At 43.6% G+C, this 20,002-nt stretch overlaps 1 protein-coding gene across 2 annotated transcripts in view; it reads right to left on the bottom strand.

The window, feature by feature from the left end:
* The window catches only part of luzp1 (leucine zipper protein 1), a 42,714-nt gene that overhangs the window by 11,789 nt on the left and 10,923 nt on the right, over positions 1-20,002 (bottom strand). The window contains exons 2-6 of one of the 2 annotated variants that reach the window (XM_068579792.1): positions 15,915-15,973; positions 3,920-4,269; positions 1,521-3,792; positions 633-1,207; positions 339-518 (exon numbers count right to left, since the gene is read on the bottom strand). In XM_068579792.1, the coding sequence (XP_068435893.1) occupies positions 339-518; positions 633-1,207; positions 1,521-3,792; positions 3,920-4,051 (3,159 nt within the window). In that variant the 5' untranslated portion in view covers positions 4,052-4,269; positions 15,915-15,973. The remainder of the gene's footprint in view (positions 1-338; positions 519-632; positions 1,208-1,520; positions 3,793-3,919; positions 4,270-15,914; positions 15,974-20,002) is intronic. The other variant, XM_068579793.1, reaches the window with a different exon arrangement.

The raw sequence follows: 20,002 nt of genomic DNA, 5'->3' as shown, positions 1-20,002 counted from the left end.
TGCAGGGTCTTTTAGAAGACACATTATGCAGTAATAGTGCAGTCACATGTTTGTTTAAGAAATTTAAAGCAGACACGAGGACCAATTTTCAATGGAAGGGAGGAATTAAATTGTAAGTGATTGAGTTACTTTAACCGAGTCAAAACACTAAATACTCCAAGTATGTAAAATTACCAGCCACATTTCGCAAAACCATGACACTTGCTTTGTGCTTACAATTTGTTGAAGACTTATACATACTTAATTTTATATTAACACTTTTCTATTTACCTGCATTATTTAAAAAGATTACAGCTTATGAGAGCAGAAAAGCCTCAAAATAAAGTCCTTCGTCCTACCTGTGGTTGTTGTGTGTAGGATCGGCCCCAGGACTGAGAGGTAACAGGTGCGTGGGGTATGGTTCTTCCCAGGCCTCTTGCTTCCATGGTGGGAGATGTTGAGCGTTTGCCTCTGCGAAGCGCGGGGTCCTCGACCTCTCTGGTATTAGAGGCCACACTGTTGATCCTACGCATGTACACCTGGAACAAGGAGCAACGTTATACAGCTATGAAGTAGTTTATGTTATCCAAGCCATCATTAACTTTGTGTAAAGAACATACTCATTTCCCTCATACATTTGTTATCTAGCTCACCTCTGCAGGGGACGGCTTAGCTCCCCGGTGTGACTCAGCACTCCCACCACCTCCTGTTCCACTGTTTATTGTTTCTTCTGTATCGAAGGTGGTTGCCCGGTAAGCCCTCCATGTTGTTGCGACCTCCGCTTCATCCTCAGACCCCCCATCAGTCGTCATCCTTGTGCCTCCCCTTCCTTGGCCCGTCTCATCCGCTGACGCCGTGTTCTTCCAGGTGCTTCTCACAGTCACATTCTTCATGTCTGGAAAACTGTCTTCTTGAGAGTGCTGGCTTGGTCTTTGGTGTCTCCAGCTGGTGACCGTGGTGGTGCTACTGCTGCTGCTTTCAAAGCCGGACTCTGTGTCGTTGAAGTCTGCAGAGGTGCTGTCCAGGGACTGGAGGCTGAAGTTGCTGCGTTGGCAGCTCAGGTGGCCGGTGGTGCTCTCCACTCTGGAAGGGTTGTGGGGTTTGGACCTTAATGAGGATTCACTGTGGTCATCCACTATATAGTCCTGGTCTGGGCACGGCCGCAAGGTGATCTCACTTTTGGGAATAGAGATCTCATATGGGATGGAGATGCTGCCACTGCTGGGGCCTGGCAATGAGTTAAAGTACATCAAATACATGCAACATGCTGACAGTAAGAGTAACAGAGCAGTAATGCAGCTGCTACAGCGAGATGGTGAACATTGTTAACAATATACCTTCTAAACATTAGCATGTTGGTATTGTCACTGTGAGCATGATAGCATTAGCATTTAGCTTTAAAAGCTCTGATTGAATACAGCCTAACAAAATTACTAACCTGGCTGTAGACTTTTCAGTCTTGTTTATTTACACAGCTCATGTTCTCATCCAGCTGTAGTTAAAGTAAAATTGTATCATAGCAAGCGTTTAACCTTCCTTACCTATGAGGATGTTACTCGTGGAGGTGTGGCGTTCTTTGATCGGCATGGGTTCACTGGACACGCTGCTGCTGCGACTGCTTGTTCTTGAAGAGCTTGGATCATTGGGGTAGATGGTTATACTGCTGGTTATCTTACTAGTGGTGGTCACCATAGGTTTGGTGGAGATTTTGGGTTTGCCATTTGTAGAAAAAGGTTCAGACATCATCACTTCCTTCCTGTCGATCTCTACGATCGCAGGCTTGATGACCGCTTTGGACCTCAGAGCCTCGCGTGGGCTGCACACACGCTGGATCTCAATCCCTGATGCCGTATGTGTGGGCCCCTGGTGGCCGGCCTCAGCGAACACTGTTCTGTTGTGGAGCTCCTCATCAAACGAGCTCCTGGAAGAAGAACCCTCTGAATTTGAGTCACGGACATGGGGGTATCTAGAATATCTAGAGGTGGCAGTCCTACTGCTTACAGTTGAAGTAGTCTCAATTACAGGCTCTGGTTCAGAGGGCCTTGAACCAGTCGATTCTGTTTCAGAGGCAGATGAATGACCTTCTGACCCCTGGTCGTTGGGCAACAGTGGAGTGACGTTGGACCTGAAGGCTGCGTAGGCTCCATTGGCTTTGGACAGGGTAGAGGCGACAGATTCCTGAACTTGGTCTATTGATTCCTGATCTGAGGCGAACAATGTGTCCTTCTCTAAAGCAGAGATACTTTTGAATGTACCAGAACTTTCAGGCACTACATCAGAGTTGTTTGATTCACTATCACTCCCTACGTACAGCTTTGACACCTTCTCTACTCTGTTTCTTTTATTATCCCCATCAGTCTGTTTGTGAGCCGTCCTAAGTGGCTTCTGGTCATGAGCTGCTGGAGGGTAGCGGCTAAGAACAGGCGCTTTCTTAATCTCACTCGAGGATGTGTTTACAGAGGAGGGAGTGGCTCCTCTTGTCTTTTCCTCACTGCCTCGTCTCGTGTCTCTTGTTCCATTATCAGAAGAAATGGCGGCAGCTGGGGTTTTGGGTGTCCTTCTACTCTTGTGCGCAGGACTCAGGGCTCTCCTCACAGACTTAGGGGAGCTCTCCTCGGAGTGGTTGGGCTCTTTGCTCCTCAGCTTCGTCTCTTTCTTATGCTGAGGAGAGAGATCCCTGTTCCTGTGTTTGGGGGAACTCGGCTCAGAGACAGTTGCAGCACTCCTATATTTGGGCTTCTCTTGTCTGAATCCCTTCACGCTGATCTCTTCGTTCTCAGCCTTGCCATTCTCCAGGATCTTAGCAGGGTTGTTGGGGCCAATGTTAGTGCTTACATTGCCGTGTTTATCCACATTACTGGTTCCGTTTCTTCCAATTCCCCCTTTTCCGCACAGCTGCGTCCTGAGCTGTTCCACCTGCTCGTTCAGTTGGCGAGCACGGTTTCGCTCCATCTGGAACTTCTCATGAAGTTCACCATTTTTGGACTCTGAATTCTTTAGATCGTCCTCCACGATCTCCAGCTGTTTAAGACGATTCTTCAGTCTCTCTACTTCCTGTGTCAGCTCCTTTACTTTGTTGTCCTCATCCTGCGAACCTTCAAGACCGCTGTTCTTCTCATTTTCAGATTTGTTCACGAGACCGATGTGTTCATCAGCCAGCTTCAAGTACTCAAGGCTCCTCTTGCGTCCAGCCAGTTTATTCGTGAGGAGCCCTGTGGATGAAAGCTCATCCGCAATTCGTGAACTCATGAAATCTGCACGAACAGGGTCTGCAGCGAGGCCAAGGCAATTCTTCTGGTGCTCCAATTTTTCTGTCAGCTTCAGAATGATCTTCTCATCCTCCCTCTGTTTCTCTATTAGCCTCTTACGCTCACTCATAAAGGTTTGGGTGAATCCTTTGAGTTTCTCAAGATCCATGGCCAAAACTTGCTCTGCCCTCTCCAGCTTTGTCTCAGAGCCCTCCACCTCCTTCAGACGAGCTTTGAGAGCCTCCAATTCTGACGACAGCTTCTTGGTCAAGTTCTTTTCCTCATTCAGGCTCAGGCAGAGCTGGCTGCAGTCAGACTTGCTTTTCCCAAAAGCTCCTTCCAGTTTCTCCAGTTCTGCCATCCGCCGTTGGAGATGTTCAATCTCGGCCTTTAGCTCCTTTGTCAGGCTTTCCTCTTCTTCCAGTTTCTCTCGGACCGTGCGGCAGAGATCCTCAGCTTTGCGTACCTCCTCATCCTTACCCTGGATCTTTAGGAGACGTTTCCTTAGGTCCTCCACATCTCCAAGGAGGGATGAGTTGCTGCCTTCTCCCTGAATGACTTTGTCCTGTTGAAGAGAGAGAGACAGTGTTCAACCATTTATTAATATATTCATGAAGTGCATTTCTATTCCACCTCGTTGCTTCCGATAAGCGCACATAAACAAACACCGTCTGAAGTCAACAAGCGCTCACCTGCAGATCAAGTAGCTCATCCTCAGACTTCTGCAGTTTGTTGGTTGCTTCTTCCAGTTCATCCAGTCTTCGGCCGAGACTCTGTAGCTTGTGCCGCAGGTGGCGATGCGTCATGTCTTTATGGTCAGACATGGCTACAAAATTCTTTGTGTTTTATCTGTTGTGTTTGCTTTGTTGTTCAGATTATTTGATGACAATGTTTTGGGACGGCCACATTTGTGTGGTAATGTTATCAAGTCCTTTCTTGGGGGAAATACTCTTCTTTTTTTTTTCCCAGCGGTCGGTCTGTCACTGTCGCTTTAAGACTTTGAAGTTCCCTCAGAGTGGCGTTTAGCAGACGAATCCATCATCTGTAGGAGGGAGAGAGGAAATAACACTTAGTCATCCCTAATTTGTCAATGACAGTCATTTGCATTCACAAAAAGGTAGCTTTGTAAGTGTGGAAAAAGATCGCATTTTACACAAATAAAATACACACACTAAATTGTATCACAATTACAAATATGACAAGTAATTCGTTTCTCAACCACCCTGAAGTTAGTCGACATTCATAAAAATAACTAATTCATCATCAAGTGTGCATTAAGAGGACGCAATACACAGTGCATCTCGCTCTCATTTGTTTTCCACTAAACCACAATGCATTTCACCTTGCCTAAACCTTGAAGGACATGGAGGTGGCACTGCCTGCACGTCATGTGTGGCTGTGGGGGTTTCAACATGCCTGCACATGCTTGAAAACACTCACTTTGAAGTCCCCCTACTGCTGTTGTATCCAGCATCGATTTATGCTTGCCTGCTCCTGCTGACGGGTGCATATCTCAATAACAGAGCTCCTTCACATACCCCCCTCTGCACACATACACAGCCGTCACCGTGGCAACCACGACATCACAGGCCCCTCACAACACTACATTCACGGTCACATGGGACAGACGGGATGAAAAGTGGTTCGATCTGCGACAGAGACTAGACAGAGAGCGATTAGGTGTGTACATGCAAGCACACGCACACACACACACACACTACAGTGTGGTAATATTGATCTGTAGGTCCAGCATGCAGATATCTGATGAGAACAAAGCTTACACCGCAGCATGATCGCCTTCATAAATCTACCAGCTGAAGCTTCCGTCTCATGCATGATTCAGTCAGTTTGCATTCCTAAATCCTATTACTCCCCCGTCCCCGTCATTCTGGTGAGCTTCCCCCACTGACTGCGCAGGAAGATCGACTCGAGGGTGGGACATAACATCTGCACACATCATCACTTATCGACCCCCTGACAACTGGCTCCATGCCTCCTCTTCTCATTAGTCTACAGCACCATGTTCAAAGATTTGCCTCTGACGCTACAAACCACAACGTTTAAAGACGACTGTAGTTTTTCTTTACATTAAATAACTTTTACTGCTGTCTAAATTGTCTCAGTTATTTTTATCTATGTGTGTACATGGTATACAACAAGGTATAACTTGCCATTATGGTTCACTCCAACATAGTTTTAAATGTTTTTTATAGTTTCATTTGGTGTAAGAAGCACAAACCACTCTTCCCACAATTCATTAAATGTCTTGTTACATACATGTTACAACATAAACCAAGGCAATAAGCTTTGAAAGCCAACATGGCAACGATTACGTTAAGAAAAAGCACAATGTGAACTCAAAGCGTTTCGCTGCCGTGTTTTAATTATTCTTTACTTTCATGAGGTCTAGTGGTTTGGTAATCTCAGTGAGTACAAGACTTTGAGGAAATAGTACATGGACTGAAGAGGGATCAGGGGAAAAGATAAACTGAGAAAAATGTTGCAAAGAAAACTGCTAGCCTTGCTGTCGACTTGAATGCCAAAAACACCTTTAGTCAATAAAGTCATTTTGGGTTGCATAGCGTTGCACAGCTGTGGCTTGTTAAGAGAGTTGTAGACCAATTTCTCCCTGTTGTCTTGAGGTGGTCGCTGTGATCCAAACCTGTCCCGACTGATCCTGTTCCAGCAGCGTCAAAAAAAAAATCCATGAAAGATTCCCATGTATCCATTAAAAGCAGAGAAGGCTCACTCGCAAAAAAAAAAAAAAGAAGAGACTCCCCTAGCTACAGTTCAATTATCCATGACAGCGTTTCACACTATGCAGCAATGTTACCAGTGAAGTGGTTGAGAGAATAACTTTTGAATAATGTCCCTCAGGAGGAAACATTGATTCCTTCAACACTAAATCCTTCTGTTCTAATTGAATTCTTTTCCCTACAACAGATTCCTTATTAGGTTGGGTTTCGGGCCCTTACATCATTTATTAAATTCAACAACTTGGACAGCTGCTCTGGTTGAGCTCTTCCTGGTTAGAAACGGTGTTTCGCTAGGTCCAGCTACTCCCGTCTTGGCCGGCCGCCTACCTCTCCTTTCATTCCCCTTTTATTTCTTTGCCAGCTCTCTTTCTCCCTCCCACATCTCTCCCCTCCATTTCTCTCAGACACGCACACCAGCGCGGCCAAGTGGGCGCTTTAAAGGGGCGGCGGTGCGTGTAAAGCGACTTTGGCAAGGGCCCTGCCTCTGCCAAACCAATCAACATACCTGATACACTTATCACAGGGCTGGGGCCTCAATAGCTACATTTGGGATGAGATGGATGGATGGTGAGTGAAGTTGGAGGGAGGAGAGAAGAGATGAAAAGATGCAGGGCGGGAGAGAAAAGGGGGGAGAAGGTTAGGGGGTATTTATTCTTGGAAAATGAATTTCTTCAATTTAAGGCCATGACCCACATAGATATGTGCTCATGGAGCCTAATATTCATGTGAATTATTATTCATCTTTAAGACTGTGGAACAAAAAGCAAATTGTGAGAAGCTGTTAGGCCGGGAACAAGTTCAAAAACGTAGAGAAGGGAGGGAAGTGGTGGGAGGAGAGTCACTGAGGAACTCCGCTCGAATTGATCCATTTCATTCCATTGTTTTGTGTGTGTCGTTTGACAATTATAGAAAACCTGGTAGGAGCTGCGAGGCAGGGGAACTGACCCCTTTTACGCAGACACATTCCTCATGATGGAGGAACCAGGGCAGTGCCAGTTCCTCACTCCGCCTTGTCTGCTCATAACCAGGCCACCGACAGGTTCTCCGAAGCCGTCTCTCGGCAGAAGCCCCAACCAGGGCCTTGTCTGTATTTCATGGCAAGGCCCCAGGGAGTATATAAAAATGTTTCTGAGATTTAGCTTTAGTCTGCTCTGAGCATCAACTGGATCAAGACAATTTGGAATCCAGATTTATTTCAGTCAAAGAAATTTCATCGAACACATTCCTGCGATTCTCTTTGCCACGTAAGGCAATACAGCATCTGTAACTAAACTCAACCCCATATAAATAAAAAAAAAAGACTGAAAACCGCTTAAACCAAGGACTCAGTCCAACATCGTACCACTCTGGCACCTTCCACTTCCTTAAATCGGCAGCAAGAGTGTCAACGTGTAAGGTATGTAACAGCTCCTGCAATGTCGAGATATGTGCCACCTTTAGAAAGGAGTTTAAGGTGTATTTTACATTCTACTATGGGTTGTGTTGTTGGTAACTGGTGCCGATTTTATGGGATGCTGGAAAAAGTACAAACACAGGCTAACCACATCTATAAAATAAACTGGAGCTAAAACAATCTGCAGGTGCAAGTTTTAACCCGCAGCAGCCATCCTTTTCTTTGCCTGTAGGGAGCAACATCAACATGCCGACATCTACCTGGTTCTGTACTTGCGTCTATTTGCTGTAGGTGGCGTAGGTTTGCATATGTAAAAACTGGTCACACAAAGACTCTGGTGAGGGGCGGGGGGGGTTCTTGCCTGCTAAAAGTAGTGAACTCTAGGGAGTTAGACACAAATTAGGAATTAGAGAGTTAAAGACAAAATAACAACTGACGAGTGAGGCCAGAAACATGGAATGGGAGAGGCAGACAATGATGGTTTTAAAAAGGAAGGGTGGGGAGAGGAAGGGCAGAAAACCAGAGGGGCTTCATTTTTTTCTTGGATCAACAACACCAAGCGGACCTGGAACTCAAACTTTGTTGAAGAGGTTCATCCACTCTACACACGTACGCACGCACACACACGCATGCACACACACACACACACACACACACACACACACCAAGGTTACAATCATCCACCATATCATTAAGGCTTTAGCCACTCTCTTCCTGCCTGCCTGTTGCCTTGAGTACATTCTGTTCTCTCCATGAAAGAGAGAAGGAAAAGAAAGGGGGAAAAAAATCCCTTCTCTCTTGCACTTGACGTTGGAACTTATGGGTTTGAAGCTCTTCTGCCTCATAAACGGTAGTTAATAAAGGGCCCCGGTCCAATCAAAATGCCTCAACCACATCTTCATGTTGGGGGTTATTGCCAGCGTGCATATGTGAATGTGAGACAAATACTGTGTGTGTGTGTGTGTGTGTGTGTGTGTGTGTGTGTGTGTGTGTACACACACGACTGCAGTGGATGGATGCTGGCGCAGCACTGGAAGCCACAAGATGGTGGAGACCTGACGCTTGGCCTGCATTTTCCCCCTTTTTCCAAGAAAGAGAAAACCAGCATCCCATAATGTTCGGTTTGTCGTTTCCTGTCCTGTCATGTTCCCTTTTTTCTTTCACCCTTTCAGTTTTGCCCCGCTTCTGGAAAAATGCTAAAAGAAATGAAAAGGCAGTGTTGCATTTCAGCAGAGAAATGGATAAGGAACTCTGGTCATGTTGAGTATTCAGTCGAGCTGAAATGGGATTGGAATACCGTCTTCCTTTTTCCTTAACATACTGGGTGAAGTGACAACTTGCAGTATACATATTGAAACATGGTGAAATAGTCGGTAAACAAAATATGGTCAGAAAAACAGATTTGTTTATGGGGAGGACACGGACGTTAACCACGTTACCACTATAACAGCAAAGCAGGTGCTTTCCATTTGTCAGGCCAACATCACTTAATGTTAAGATATTCCTTTGTGACATGATTTCCTTTTTCTTTTCTCCCACCAGCAATTTTTCGGCTTAAAAAAAAATGTAGTAGATGCAAAATGAAAATGTAGTTGATAGATCACAGATTTGCTCCATTACTCTTAAGGGTCTTTCCTTCACGGCCTGGCTGCCAATGACTGGAAAAGCTCAGCATGGACACTTATCTTCATTGCAGTTTGGATTTCCTTTCGTTTGTTAACAGTCTGAACTCATTTAGCAATTAATGAGAAACAGTGGCCTTTTATGGTTTTGAACGCACGGAGCCTAAAAGCCAAAATAAAAGCGAGAGGAGGGAGTTTGTGTCTGCATTGAGAATAACTGTTCGTGGCAGTCCTACTGAAAGAAATCCCAACATAATGGTCCAACCTGTAAGCAAACAGCCAACACCAGTTTTGAACAGGTGCAGGATAAAAAGAAATTGTATTGATGCATTAAATGCACAGTCAGTCATGAAAGTTAATAACAACAAATATAATTGTAAATCTTCATAATAATGCACTACTCTTCTCCATACCTCTCCCCCAAAAAACAAGATACAATACTTGACACCGGCTAGTGATGGAAAAAAGGTGACAACTATGCCTAATAATGACAAACACGTATGTAAACATCAGGGTCAGAAAGTGTGGCTGCAAAGTAACGGTCCTCTCTCCCGTCTCAGCCCAGAGCCTTTTCTAGGTCTCTCCTCCCCTCACATCACATCAAGAGGCTTGTTGCTGGGCTTTAAAACCAGCACACTGGTTATGTGACAGGGCATGATGAGATGAGAGAGGGAAATGTGGGGAGGGGACAACCAATGCCAGAGGGGAGCGAGAGGGAGACAGACATGGCCGAGAGAAAGAGAGAGAGAGAAATGGGGACTTACAGTGTCTGACAGGCGCGCTCTCACACAAGAGTATACTGGTTTTAGACATGCACTGCATTTTTGGCTTCTCCGTTTATGATCTAATTGCAGATGTAACTTTAAGGATGTTGAATCAAACATAAAGCCCTGAGAGCTTCTTGGCTCCTGCTCTTGGTGGCATAACAGTAAAGTAGAGCATGCTCTTAGATCAGCACGACACACAGGATTACATGCAGCGCTCGCTGTTACACGACCCAGAAGCAGAGCAAAGGAAGGATATATAAGGCTCCATTTAAAAACGCCCCCTCAAATACTAGTCAGTCAGTTGCTTGCTACAGGCCTCAGGTGATGTGGAGCAATGTGTTGTGATAAAAACACAGCATCACACACTGGCAGGATGCTCATTAATGCAGGTCAAAGGTTGCCCTACATTTAGATTCTAGCATCCTTCCAGTAACGCTCGGTTTAATGCCCATCGTTGGACTATCGCCTCTGTACATAATCACATGTGTTCTCTATACATTACACTGCCATTGCAGATTCCTTGAATACTATTGAATTACTCCAAGTGTATCATTAAGCACTAAACACCAAGGCAAATTCCTTGTACGCGAAAATCTACTTAGCTATAAACCCGTTTCTGATCCTAAACAATCACCCAAAATGGCACACATTATTTGTGGTGCATAAAGTTATTAGCGGGGCCGGTGGTACTGGCGATTAAAAAGGTCTTCATGGGTTCACGCTGGTCTTATTAACCAAGACCAGCTTGAGTCTGAATCATATTCAGTCTAGTCAGGTTCGGTCCTTCTGTTGTATAGCTGCTCGTCTCCGGCCTGGTTGGTTCAATTATAGATGATTAAGAAAAGGAAAATATCAAAAAATGTCACATCCTGTTTGTCAGTGTTCATTCAAATGTTTTCTTTGACTCACAGTCCACAACGCAAAGACGCTCAGTCTGACACGGTATGAAACTGAATCAAGCAACAAATATTTTTAGAGTCAATTTCTGCTTGAAAGTTAAATGTAACAATACATAGCTGAAGATTATTTTCCTGGCACTCGACTGATTGTTTAACTGACAAATAAGCTCAGCTTCAGTGTCACTATGTCAGTGTAAATACCAAAGTGGATCCAGCTGTTCTTACAATCAGCTCTCATCTTATGTGTCTATTCTCAGACCGTAACTAAAATGTCTAAAATCATACTTACTGCTACAGTTTCTAAGTAACACAAAACCTTTATGAACCTGTATTTGAATTTGAAATGCATGCATACTTCATGAGTATTTGTGGGTCTCACTTGCACAAGTGTTCAGCAATACTCTTGCTATAAATATGTCCTGTGTGACTTGCCGTCATGTTTCCATGAAATATCTCCTGACTCTACTCCAGCATGCCCTCAGCCTCCTGCCCTCTGAGTTTTGAGGTCAGAGGTCACTGACACTGTAAACATGAAAAACGCTTCTCACAAGACACTGGGGCAAACAGGAGTGAGGCCCTGATTAGGAGAGCAGATTGTGCTGTTTTGTTATGCCGCTAAGCCAAGCTGAACCGCATCAGTGTGAACACAATGTGGGAAACAAGAATGGAGTTTAGTTGCTAACGAGTGTGGTTTTTGTACGGATAACAAAAGACACATGGCTACTTCAAATATGGGAGAAACAATGGAATGTTCATAATCCATCCTTTGAAAAGAAAACAACAAGTTGCTGAAAGGTTCAACATACAATGAATGATCAGATCGTAACATGAAAGTGAGTAATGAATAAAAAAGGCATGTGTCCCTAAAAGCCATGTGCACAAAAAACATGAGTAATACAAGAATAACATTTTTCAAGGCCATGCAATAAGTTTTAAATATTACCAGACTTTAAAAGGGTCAGTAAACTCTATTGACTTCTGCATTTTTTTTTCAGTATGTGTGTGTGATTTGCTATCAAGTGGACTGAAACCACAGGACGTCCCAGTTGTGAAGTGATAGACAGGAAGACTCCAGTCGGAGACGTAAATGTCCAACCGCACTGGGACATTAATATGAGCTGTGATTAGATAGCGTGACGAGAGAAGTGAGTGAGAGAGGAAATTAAATCGAGATATTGCTTTGAGATGCAGGCAAACTCTTTTATAAAAACAGTGTTTTCTGTCAGGACCAACACCAGCTACCAATCTAAAGCTATGCCTAACAGCAGTTCAAACATTCTCAGGTGTCAGTAGACGTCAGCAAAAACCTGAAATGATTTAATGAGTGTATGCACACACACACACACACACGATGATGAACTGCTCGGGAAAGAATGTGTCTGCGTGTTTATTACCGTTTCACAACGATAAGAGAGAATTAAAACATCACGACATGATGACACTTGCAGTCAGGGTGCATCTGTGTGAATACGTATCAATCAAAGAAAGAATGAGGCGAGGCACAAAGACAAAAGTTAAGAGAGAACTAAAGAGTGAGAAGAACTCTGAGATGCATTTCCATTCATCACCTCCACCAGTGATCCTACTATCTGTTTGTCCATTTGTTTCGGAGTTAGCCGAATGTCTCAAAAACTGTGGATCTGGTTCAAGAACGTCACCACATACCGAGATGTGATCCAAAATGCTTTTCTCTCAAAACAAATGAGCTCACTGCAACCATTCAGTCAGTCTACTTATTATAATTTGCTTTGATTTTATTATATCTTGTTGTTTTGTTTTTGTACTTATGCTTCTTGTAATTTGAACGATCCTCTTTGAACCATCTAGAACTATTCATTTACATTGTGCGTGTGAAAAACTGTTATTCTCCAGGTGCCCTGAAGCGTCCAAATGCATTAACAGGCTTATCAAAAAGGGTGAGGTGAGATTTATGGAAGCGCTACCTCACATCCGTTCCTTACATACTCATCCCAGATGTACAAGGTTAAATACTTTAAATCAAACAAATTGGTGTGTTTTGCCGTTTCCTCCAATTCAGTTTGAAAACTCCACCACTGGCGATGGGATCGGGATGATAATCACTCACAAGAAGATGACTGTTGTGAATTTCAATGAAATGAAAATTGAAAGCAGTGACTCATAATCATGCTAAGAAGTGAAAATAGAACAATACAAGAATTCCCATGCAAGACAGGACAATGTTGTTATTTTAAAATGTATTTATACCCGATGTATGCAGGATCACTATATGATTCATGATTAGCTTCTTTAGATTATTGTCCCCGGCCTAACTATCATTCATCCTTTTCTTACATTCTCCATTTCTCTCCTATTTACCATCAGTCTCCGTCACTGCCATCCCTCTTTCATGTGACCTCTACCTCTAGATATTCCCTCCCCCCTCTCCCTCGTTTCTACCGCAGCATTCCTTCCGTTTCCATCCCTCGTCTTTCATCCTCATTCCCCTGCCATCCTGCTATTTATATGTTCTTGCTACTGTGCCTCAGAGAGGAGGAGGTGACAGCGGATCATCAAACTGTCCGGTGCTGATGGATTGGACATTTTTACCAGGCTGGCCACTTCTGATGGCTAGAGACAACCGTCCGACAAAAGCTGTCGATTCATAGACGCATCAATAGCTCTTAACATACAGCCCTTACAACCTTTTGCCTGGCTGCTTGACATCCTGCTTATTCACTGCTTTCCCATCCTAGCACAGAGCGCGCACACACACGCACATAGAGTTTGGTTGGCAGAGCTTGGCAGTGCTTCATCCGCCTGAGCCTTGGCATTAGCTGCCTGCTGCGGCTCAATGGAGACCTCAGTGGCTCTCTGATGAGGAAGAAACAGAGCAGAGCGAAAGAAAGAGAGAGAAAGAGCAAGAGCGAGGTAGCAGCGGAAAAGACAAAAAGGCAAATATGCAGAGCAAAATGCATGTAATAGGCAAGGAGAGATATATTGAGAGACAAACCGACAAGGAAGAGAGAGAGTGGGTGAGACGACGAGGGGAGTGTGACTCCACAGTATGCGGAGCAGGTAGCTGCCAGAGTGGATTACTGCAGCAGGAATGTAGCACTGGCTGCAGGATGAAGGGAGGGACGAGGAGTCGAAAAGAGCAGGGGATAAAATGATGAGGTTGTTCACCACAGGAGAGATACTGAATCATACAGTTAGTGTCCCATTACTGTAAACAACAATGTATATAGATGTAAATGTATTATGAAACAAGAATAAAACAACTTCCGCCCTGCTTATAACATTTCACATCAAGTTTGTACAAATGTGCTCTCACACACACACACATAACAGGATAATATATATGAATTTATATCCCAAGAAATGTTATCTCGTGTGCAGGAAGTGAGACAGCTTTTGTTAACAGCAAGAAACAGACGGTTTGAATGAAGTGCAACAGCCAAAACAGCAAGACGGACAAGAGTGCCACAAGGAGTATCAATAAAAGGAAAACCATGTCACGTCAACCCTAATTAAAAAAAAATAGAGGTTCTTGCACAACTATATTGTTTGTTTAATCTGTACAAAAATTTACGGTTGAAAAGGACCTTCTGACAAAGCCAGCCAAGCAGCTTCACCATGCTGCCAGTCTAAATGCTAAGCTAACGTCTCACTATAGTACAGCCAGAAGTGGTATCCACCTTTTCATCTAACTCTTGGCAAGAAAGCCAAAAAAATATATATATTGCTCTCAGTCTGGTTCTTAACTGCATTATGTACAGTGAATGACTTCCATTTGGGAAAAAGAATCAAGCTCCTGATTATTAAAAACCTAGAACGGGACATGCCATTACTGTCGCAGCACACGGAAACGAGAAGCTCCTTTTCCTGTTTGGCGGTTGGTTTACATGGTCTCAGTCAGATGTGGACTATTTAGAATCAATTCAGCTCAAGCGGGATGTGAACTCGCATCCGGAATAATAAACGCATGTAAATGCAGCTCAGAAGAAGCACCGAACACGCCTTGGCCACATATTGACCTTAAATGGTGGCGTTAGCAGACAGCTGAGTAGACGTGGTGAGACAGTGACACGTATACCGTCTCTGCTGACTAACCTGGCCCGACACACACACACACAGACACACACACTGACACACCAGCTGCTGTCCCTGAGAGCGGTGTGAATGTTTATGCACATGAACGCACTGACCCATACGTTACAGAGTATATACAGTATTGTATAGACGTATGTGTGCCACTCCTGTGTGACTTCAGGCTACAGGGAAGGAAGTGCGGCGCCGGCGTTTGTGCCCAACGGGAAACAGACTCACAAAGAGCAGAGGAGGGGCGGAAGAGGAGGGCAGGAGGCGGGGGAGGTGGAGAGGAAGTGAGGAAGAGGTGAGCAAAGGAGGAGGTTGAAAAGAACAAGAAGTAAGGTGGAGAAGTGAAGGAAGAAGGAGAAGGAGGTGAAGGCAGAGGAAATATTTGAAATTTAGAATATTATTGATGCTGTGGATCCTCGTCACAAAAACAGCGATACTGAGGTATCTCTAGGCCTCAGAAAGCCATGCTTTTCTTTTTAAATTGGTCCCCAAAGCCTTAAATGTGACAAAAAAACGTCACAGAAAAATTGACTTCCTTTTTATCTCTCCTCCTGCTAATAGACACATGAGGAAACAGCTGGCCTGGCTATCTGTTAAGTTAAAGCAGTTATTCTAGAAACAACAGTTCCCCGGAGTCTTGTCATATCAAAGTTGCCAAACAAGCTGCGCTATATGACTGGGAATGCTCTGTACAGAGTACTGGGGAGTTGGGTACACTGCAAACTGTTTGTTTTTTTATTACATTCACTTATTCTGTAGAGATTAAACCAACAGGACACAACATGTGAGCCTTAGGTGCTGGCAGGCGTATTTATTTAACTTTGGAAGATGCCTGTTTTGCTGCACCCTGTTTCCAGTCTTTAAGTTAAATTAAGCTAATCACCTCCATTCCACCGAGACACGAGTGTGACATCAGTCATATTACTTTACTCTTGGGAAGAAAAATGAAAAACTAACTAGGTTTTCAAAAATATTTTAGAATACAATCGTGGTCATTAAAGCTCATAGATCAAACCCTGCATTAGGATAACATGCACAATATTATTATATATCATTCACCTCAAAAATCCCTCATTATTGGATTGACTTTACTTTTGACTTGCCAAAAGTCAGCGACCAAGAGATTGCCCAAATCTGTACAATATGTAAATATATATTAATTGACATTAAGCACAGAGAGGCGTGACTTACATTTAGGATGCATCTTTTCGTCGGTTGCATGTTAAGCTCCTCTTCCTGAAGTCTCCATCCTGTGGTTAAAAAAAAACAACCCACAAGCTCAGGCTTAGTAAAAGTGGACTTGCTGGTCGTCATAATATCAACACACACATGGACACACACACACGCACACTCATGCCATCTTTCACCATTGTTATGTTTGGCAGTTGGCAAAGCCCCGAGCCTGCGGCCGAGCCTACAATGCAGTCACTGTGGGGGAGATTGTTCACAGTCAAGCTAACAGGCTAAAGAATGAGCTAACTGCTCAGATATGGGACACATTTGGGCGGCTTTGCAATAGACTCATGCCTGAGCAGACAAGCAGTGTTTGGCCACGACAACAGAAGGCCCTATTCAGTTCTCTGGGGAGGCACACAAACACACACGCACCATTATCATAATCATCATCATCCTAGGAGCTCTCATCTGCTTCAAAACATGTGCATGGTTTACATACACACACAGACACACGCACACACCAAAAGTCAGAGAAAACAACCCAGACTTGGAGCATTCCACTACAGTAGCATTCCATATGTTTGGTTAAGCACAGAGAATCCAGATTTAAGACTGAAGTCTGGACTGAATTTAAAGGATGAGAGAGGGAAGTAGAGAGAGGGGGGAGAAATGAGGAGTGGAGGCCGAACGGCTAAAAAAGGGAACATTCCTGTGAACTGTAGGCAGCAACAGGACACCCTGGTACAGAAACATTGAACATTACCGAGAACATATATTAAAGCTAGAAAGTAATACAAAAAAAGGCTCAAACAGCTCTTTGACAACTAAGCAAACTCAATGTGTTTAATAGCTCCAGAACAAGCAAGTAGGACTCGAGTTGACGTGGTTTTGTCACCTGTATATTTGGACTTTTACCTTAACATAGAGGAGAAACAATGGGGATGTGGGAAAGCAAAAGCATAAAAGCAATAAATTATTCTACTGATTATTCATTTGACTAATTGCCTGGTCGTAAAAAATATCAGAAAGTAGTGGGGGGAAAAATGGAGCAAAAATCTTTCTGTGACACGAGTCTCTTTGTTTTGCCATAAAGGTGATCTTCAAATCCTCACGTTTGAGCAGCAGCAACATGACTTTATAGTTTATTCTGTTAACAGAACTGTTGCCGATTAATTTCCTGTCGATCGGCTCAGCAACTTGACTGAGGCTGAACTAACTAGACAGCGGAGGCAGGTGATGCGCTCAAAGACACTCTGATCATCTAAGTAGCTGCTGATGGACAGAAACCACTGGTCTTTTAGCTGCTGCTGCCACTCTGAACTCCTCTGTGTGTCATCCTTTCTGTTGGTTCCCACACAATGGCTCTACAGGAAGGAGACAGCGCTGCTGCTCTGCACTCAGCTCTGTCATGTTACATTCATGAGGGACGCGGAATAATACCTGCACATGGGTTTTGCTGAGTCATCCGATGTTCTCACGCTACACAAACCAAATGTGTAACTCTGCAGACTGCCAAGCCAGCTTTTTGTGTGTGTGTCATCATTAAAAACATTCATTTTGATGAAAATATGTGATTTCACCAATGGGCGTCAACCCATTCTTCGCAATCCAGAAGACTCCAAATACCCTGGTGACCAGAGACCACATGTTTGTATGTGTGTGATTTTGGGGAGGGGGGGGGGAGCGGTTGAAACTATTCATTCAGACAGTTAGCCAACCCTTAACCAAGCGATACTGGAAACAGATGTCTCCTTCTCATCTCTCTCCCACTCGCTTCCCCTCACAGACACGGCGTGTCAAGTTGGGGAGGAGGTTCAAGACGTTACTCAGCAGAATGAACTCAAACCGTGTGAACTTTCTCCAGGATCTGTAAATGTCTCTGAACAACCAGCCATCAGCTCACTAAACACTTTTTTTTTTTTTTTTTTAACCTCAAAGCAAGTGTCCTTTCTTGCACGCTGAAACCATTTTATGTAGAACTCATCAACTTAGAGTAGTTCTGATCCTTATAATGACTTATGAGCACATTTTCCAATATCCGTGTCTCAAGATTAGGCAAATATATGTAATATCACACACACAATAATCAAACAGAATCATTACAATGATAACATTACAAGAAATAATAATGTTACAACCCATACTAATGATTCATTGTAGTTGTATAGCACTTAAAAAAAAAAAGGTACTAAATGTGTTTTACATGGTAAAAAGAAGCAATAGAGGCAATGACAATGTACTCAAGATTTTCATTATTTTATGTGTTTTTTTAGGCTGACTTTGAACTTGTTTAATATTTTTTAGGTGTTGAATCAAAGTTAAGATCTTGCAGAATCTTAAATTATTTTAAGATTCAATAAATTCCTATTTACCGGTAGTAAAAACAAATCTATTGTGTAAATATGTGGTTTTCTTTTAGGATTTCTTTTGGTTGTGATTGTATATGATGACCATCATCTAGAGTTCAAAAAGAGATTCTGTGACATTCAAATCTAACTAAAATGCCACTACGAACATGTTGTACTAACTGAGGAGGCTGGCTGTTCCTGTACAATCTGTTTCAACATGTGATTTGATCATAAAAATACATAGAAATATAAATCTCCCTTTTCATTCTACGTGAACATTTTACCGTCTTATGTTTATCTTTGAGTATGGATTCATACCACACATAAAAGGAAGGCAGTTGATAAGTTATCAGTGTGTTCTTTGAGCACTTACACTTTCCAAATGCACACAGTACATACAAGGCCACACACACACACACACACACACACACACACACACACACACACACACACACACACACACACACACACACACACACACACACACAGTATTGCAGGAAATGCTTTCACCCAACTTTGAGCTGACTGCTAGTAAAAGCATAAAAAAAAGTGTCAAAAGAAAAAAGGCAGAGGAACCACAGCGAGTAAAACAAGAGAGGAAACGAGGGAGAAAGAAAGAAGGGGGTAGAGAAAGATCATGTTCAATTTCCTCCACTGGAGAACATTTCAAGGCCTGAAACTCCATCCTAGGTTCCACTGGCCAGGCGGGCCTCGTTTGCATGGGAGCCCATTTCCTGTGTGTGATTAGCAGAAGGGAGAGCGTTTGTATGTATGCGTGTGTGTGTGTGTGTGTGTGTGTGTGTGTGTGTGTGTGTGTGTGTGTGTGTGTGTGTGTGTGTGTAGTTCAGAGAGGTCTGGGGTTGTTTTGTCTGCTCGGGGAGGAAAGGAATGCCCAAATCAAACACAGTGAACAGGATGCCTAGAGAGAGAGAGAGAGAAAGCAGCACAAGGGAAAGAGACAGAGACAGACAGCGTCAGCACACAGTAGGGAGAATGATGGGGAGAGCCAGGAAGCAGAGATCCAGAAAGTAGCAGACAGAAGGGGCGAACAAAAGGAAAGGCATGCGATAGAGCAAGGGATTGATTTTTCATTTGCTGCCACTGAAGCCTGCGAACAGCATTCCTCCTGCTGCGATTTACATTCCAGCTGAGCAGCAAGGTGGAGTAAGAGTCTGTCTGAAAGCTGACGATCTGTCAAATGGAAAACCATCCACCTCTTAAAACTTCACCTTGAACCAGCAGAACCGGTCTTAATATCTAATGACTTTTAGCCCTGCCTGTTCCACAAATAACAGCGGAGGCTTTCACACACTACTGCGGACAAAGAGTTGTGGAGACTATTTTTCAGTTTTACAACAGTGTTACGACAACTAGCAATGTCACAGAATGCCTCAACTATACTGGAACAATTCAAGCATGTAAACTTGTCTTTAAGGTCAAATCCACTATTTAGAATAAGCTTAAGCATTAATGGGCATTATGGGGCTTGACTCCAAAGTCAGAATTTGCTGGCACAACAGTTTCAATCTTCAATCTTTCTGTTGGAACTTGGGGAAAAAAGTGAAATGGTTGAGCTGTAATCTTTTAGTATTCAAAATTCTCAGTGTGTACGCAAGACAAGCTGAGCCTTGTTCTTAAGCAGAGGCATTCGTTAAACACACAGTGACTCCGCCATGGATGAATAATGGTGAAGCAAATGCCTGACAGCAACATAAGCGTTTCTCTCATATGGCGACGTGGGTGGCGTTCAAATGA

Source organism: Clinocottus analis, unplaced genomic scaffold, assembly GCF_023055335.1.
Source record: "Clinocottus analis isolate CAN_PGR_092001 unplaced genomic scaffold, fCliAna1.0.p SCAF_17, whole genome shotgun sequence".
NCBI lineage: Eukaryota > Metazoa > Chordata > Actinopteri > Perciformes > Cottidae > Clinocottus > Clinocottus analis.
Note: the sequence above shows the minus strand (reverse complement) of the source record. Positions and strands in the feature narration are given on the sequence as shown.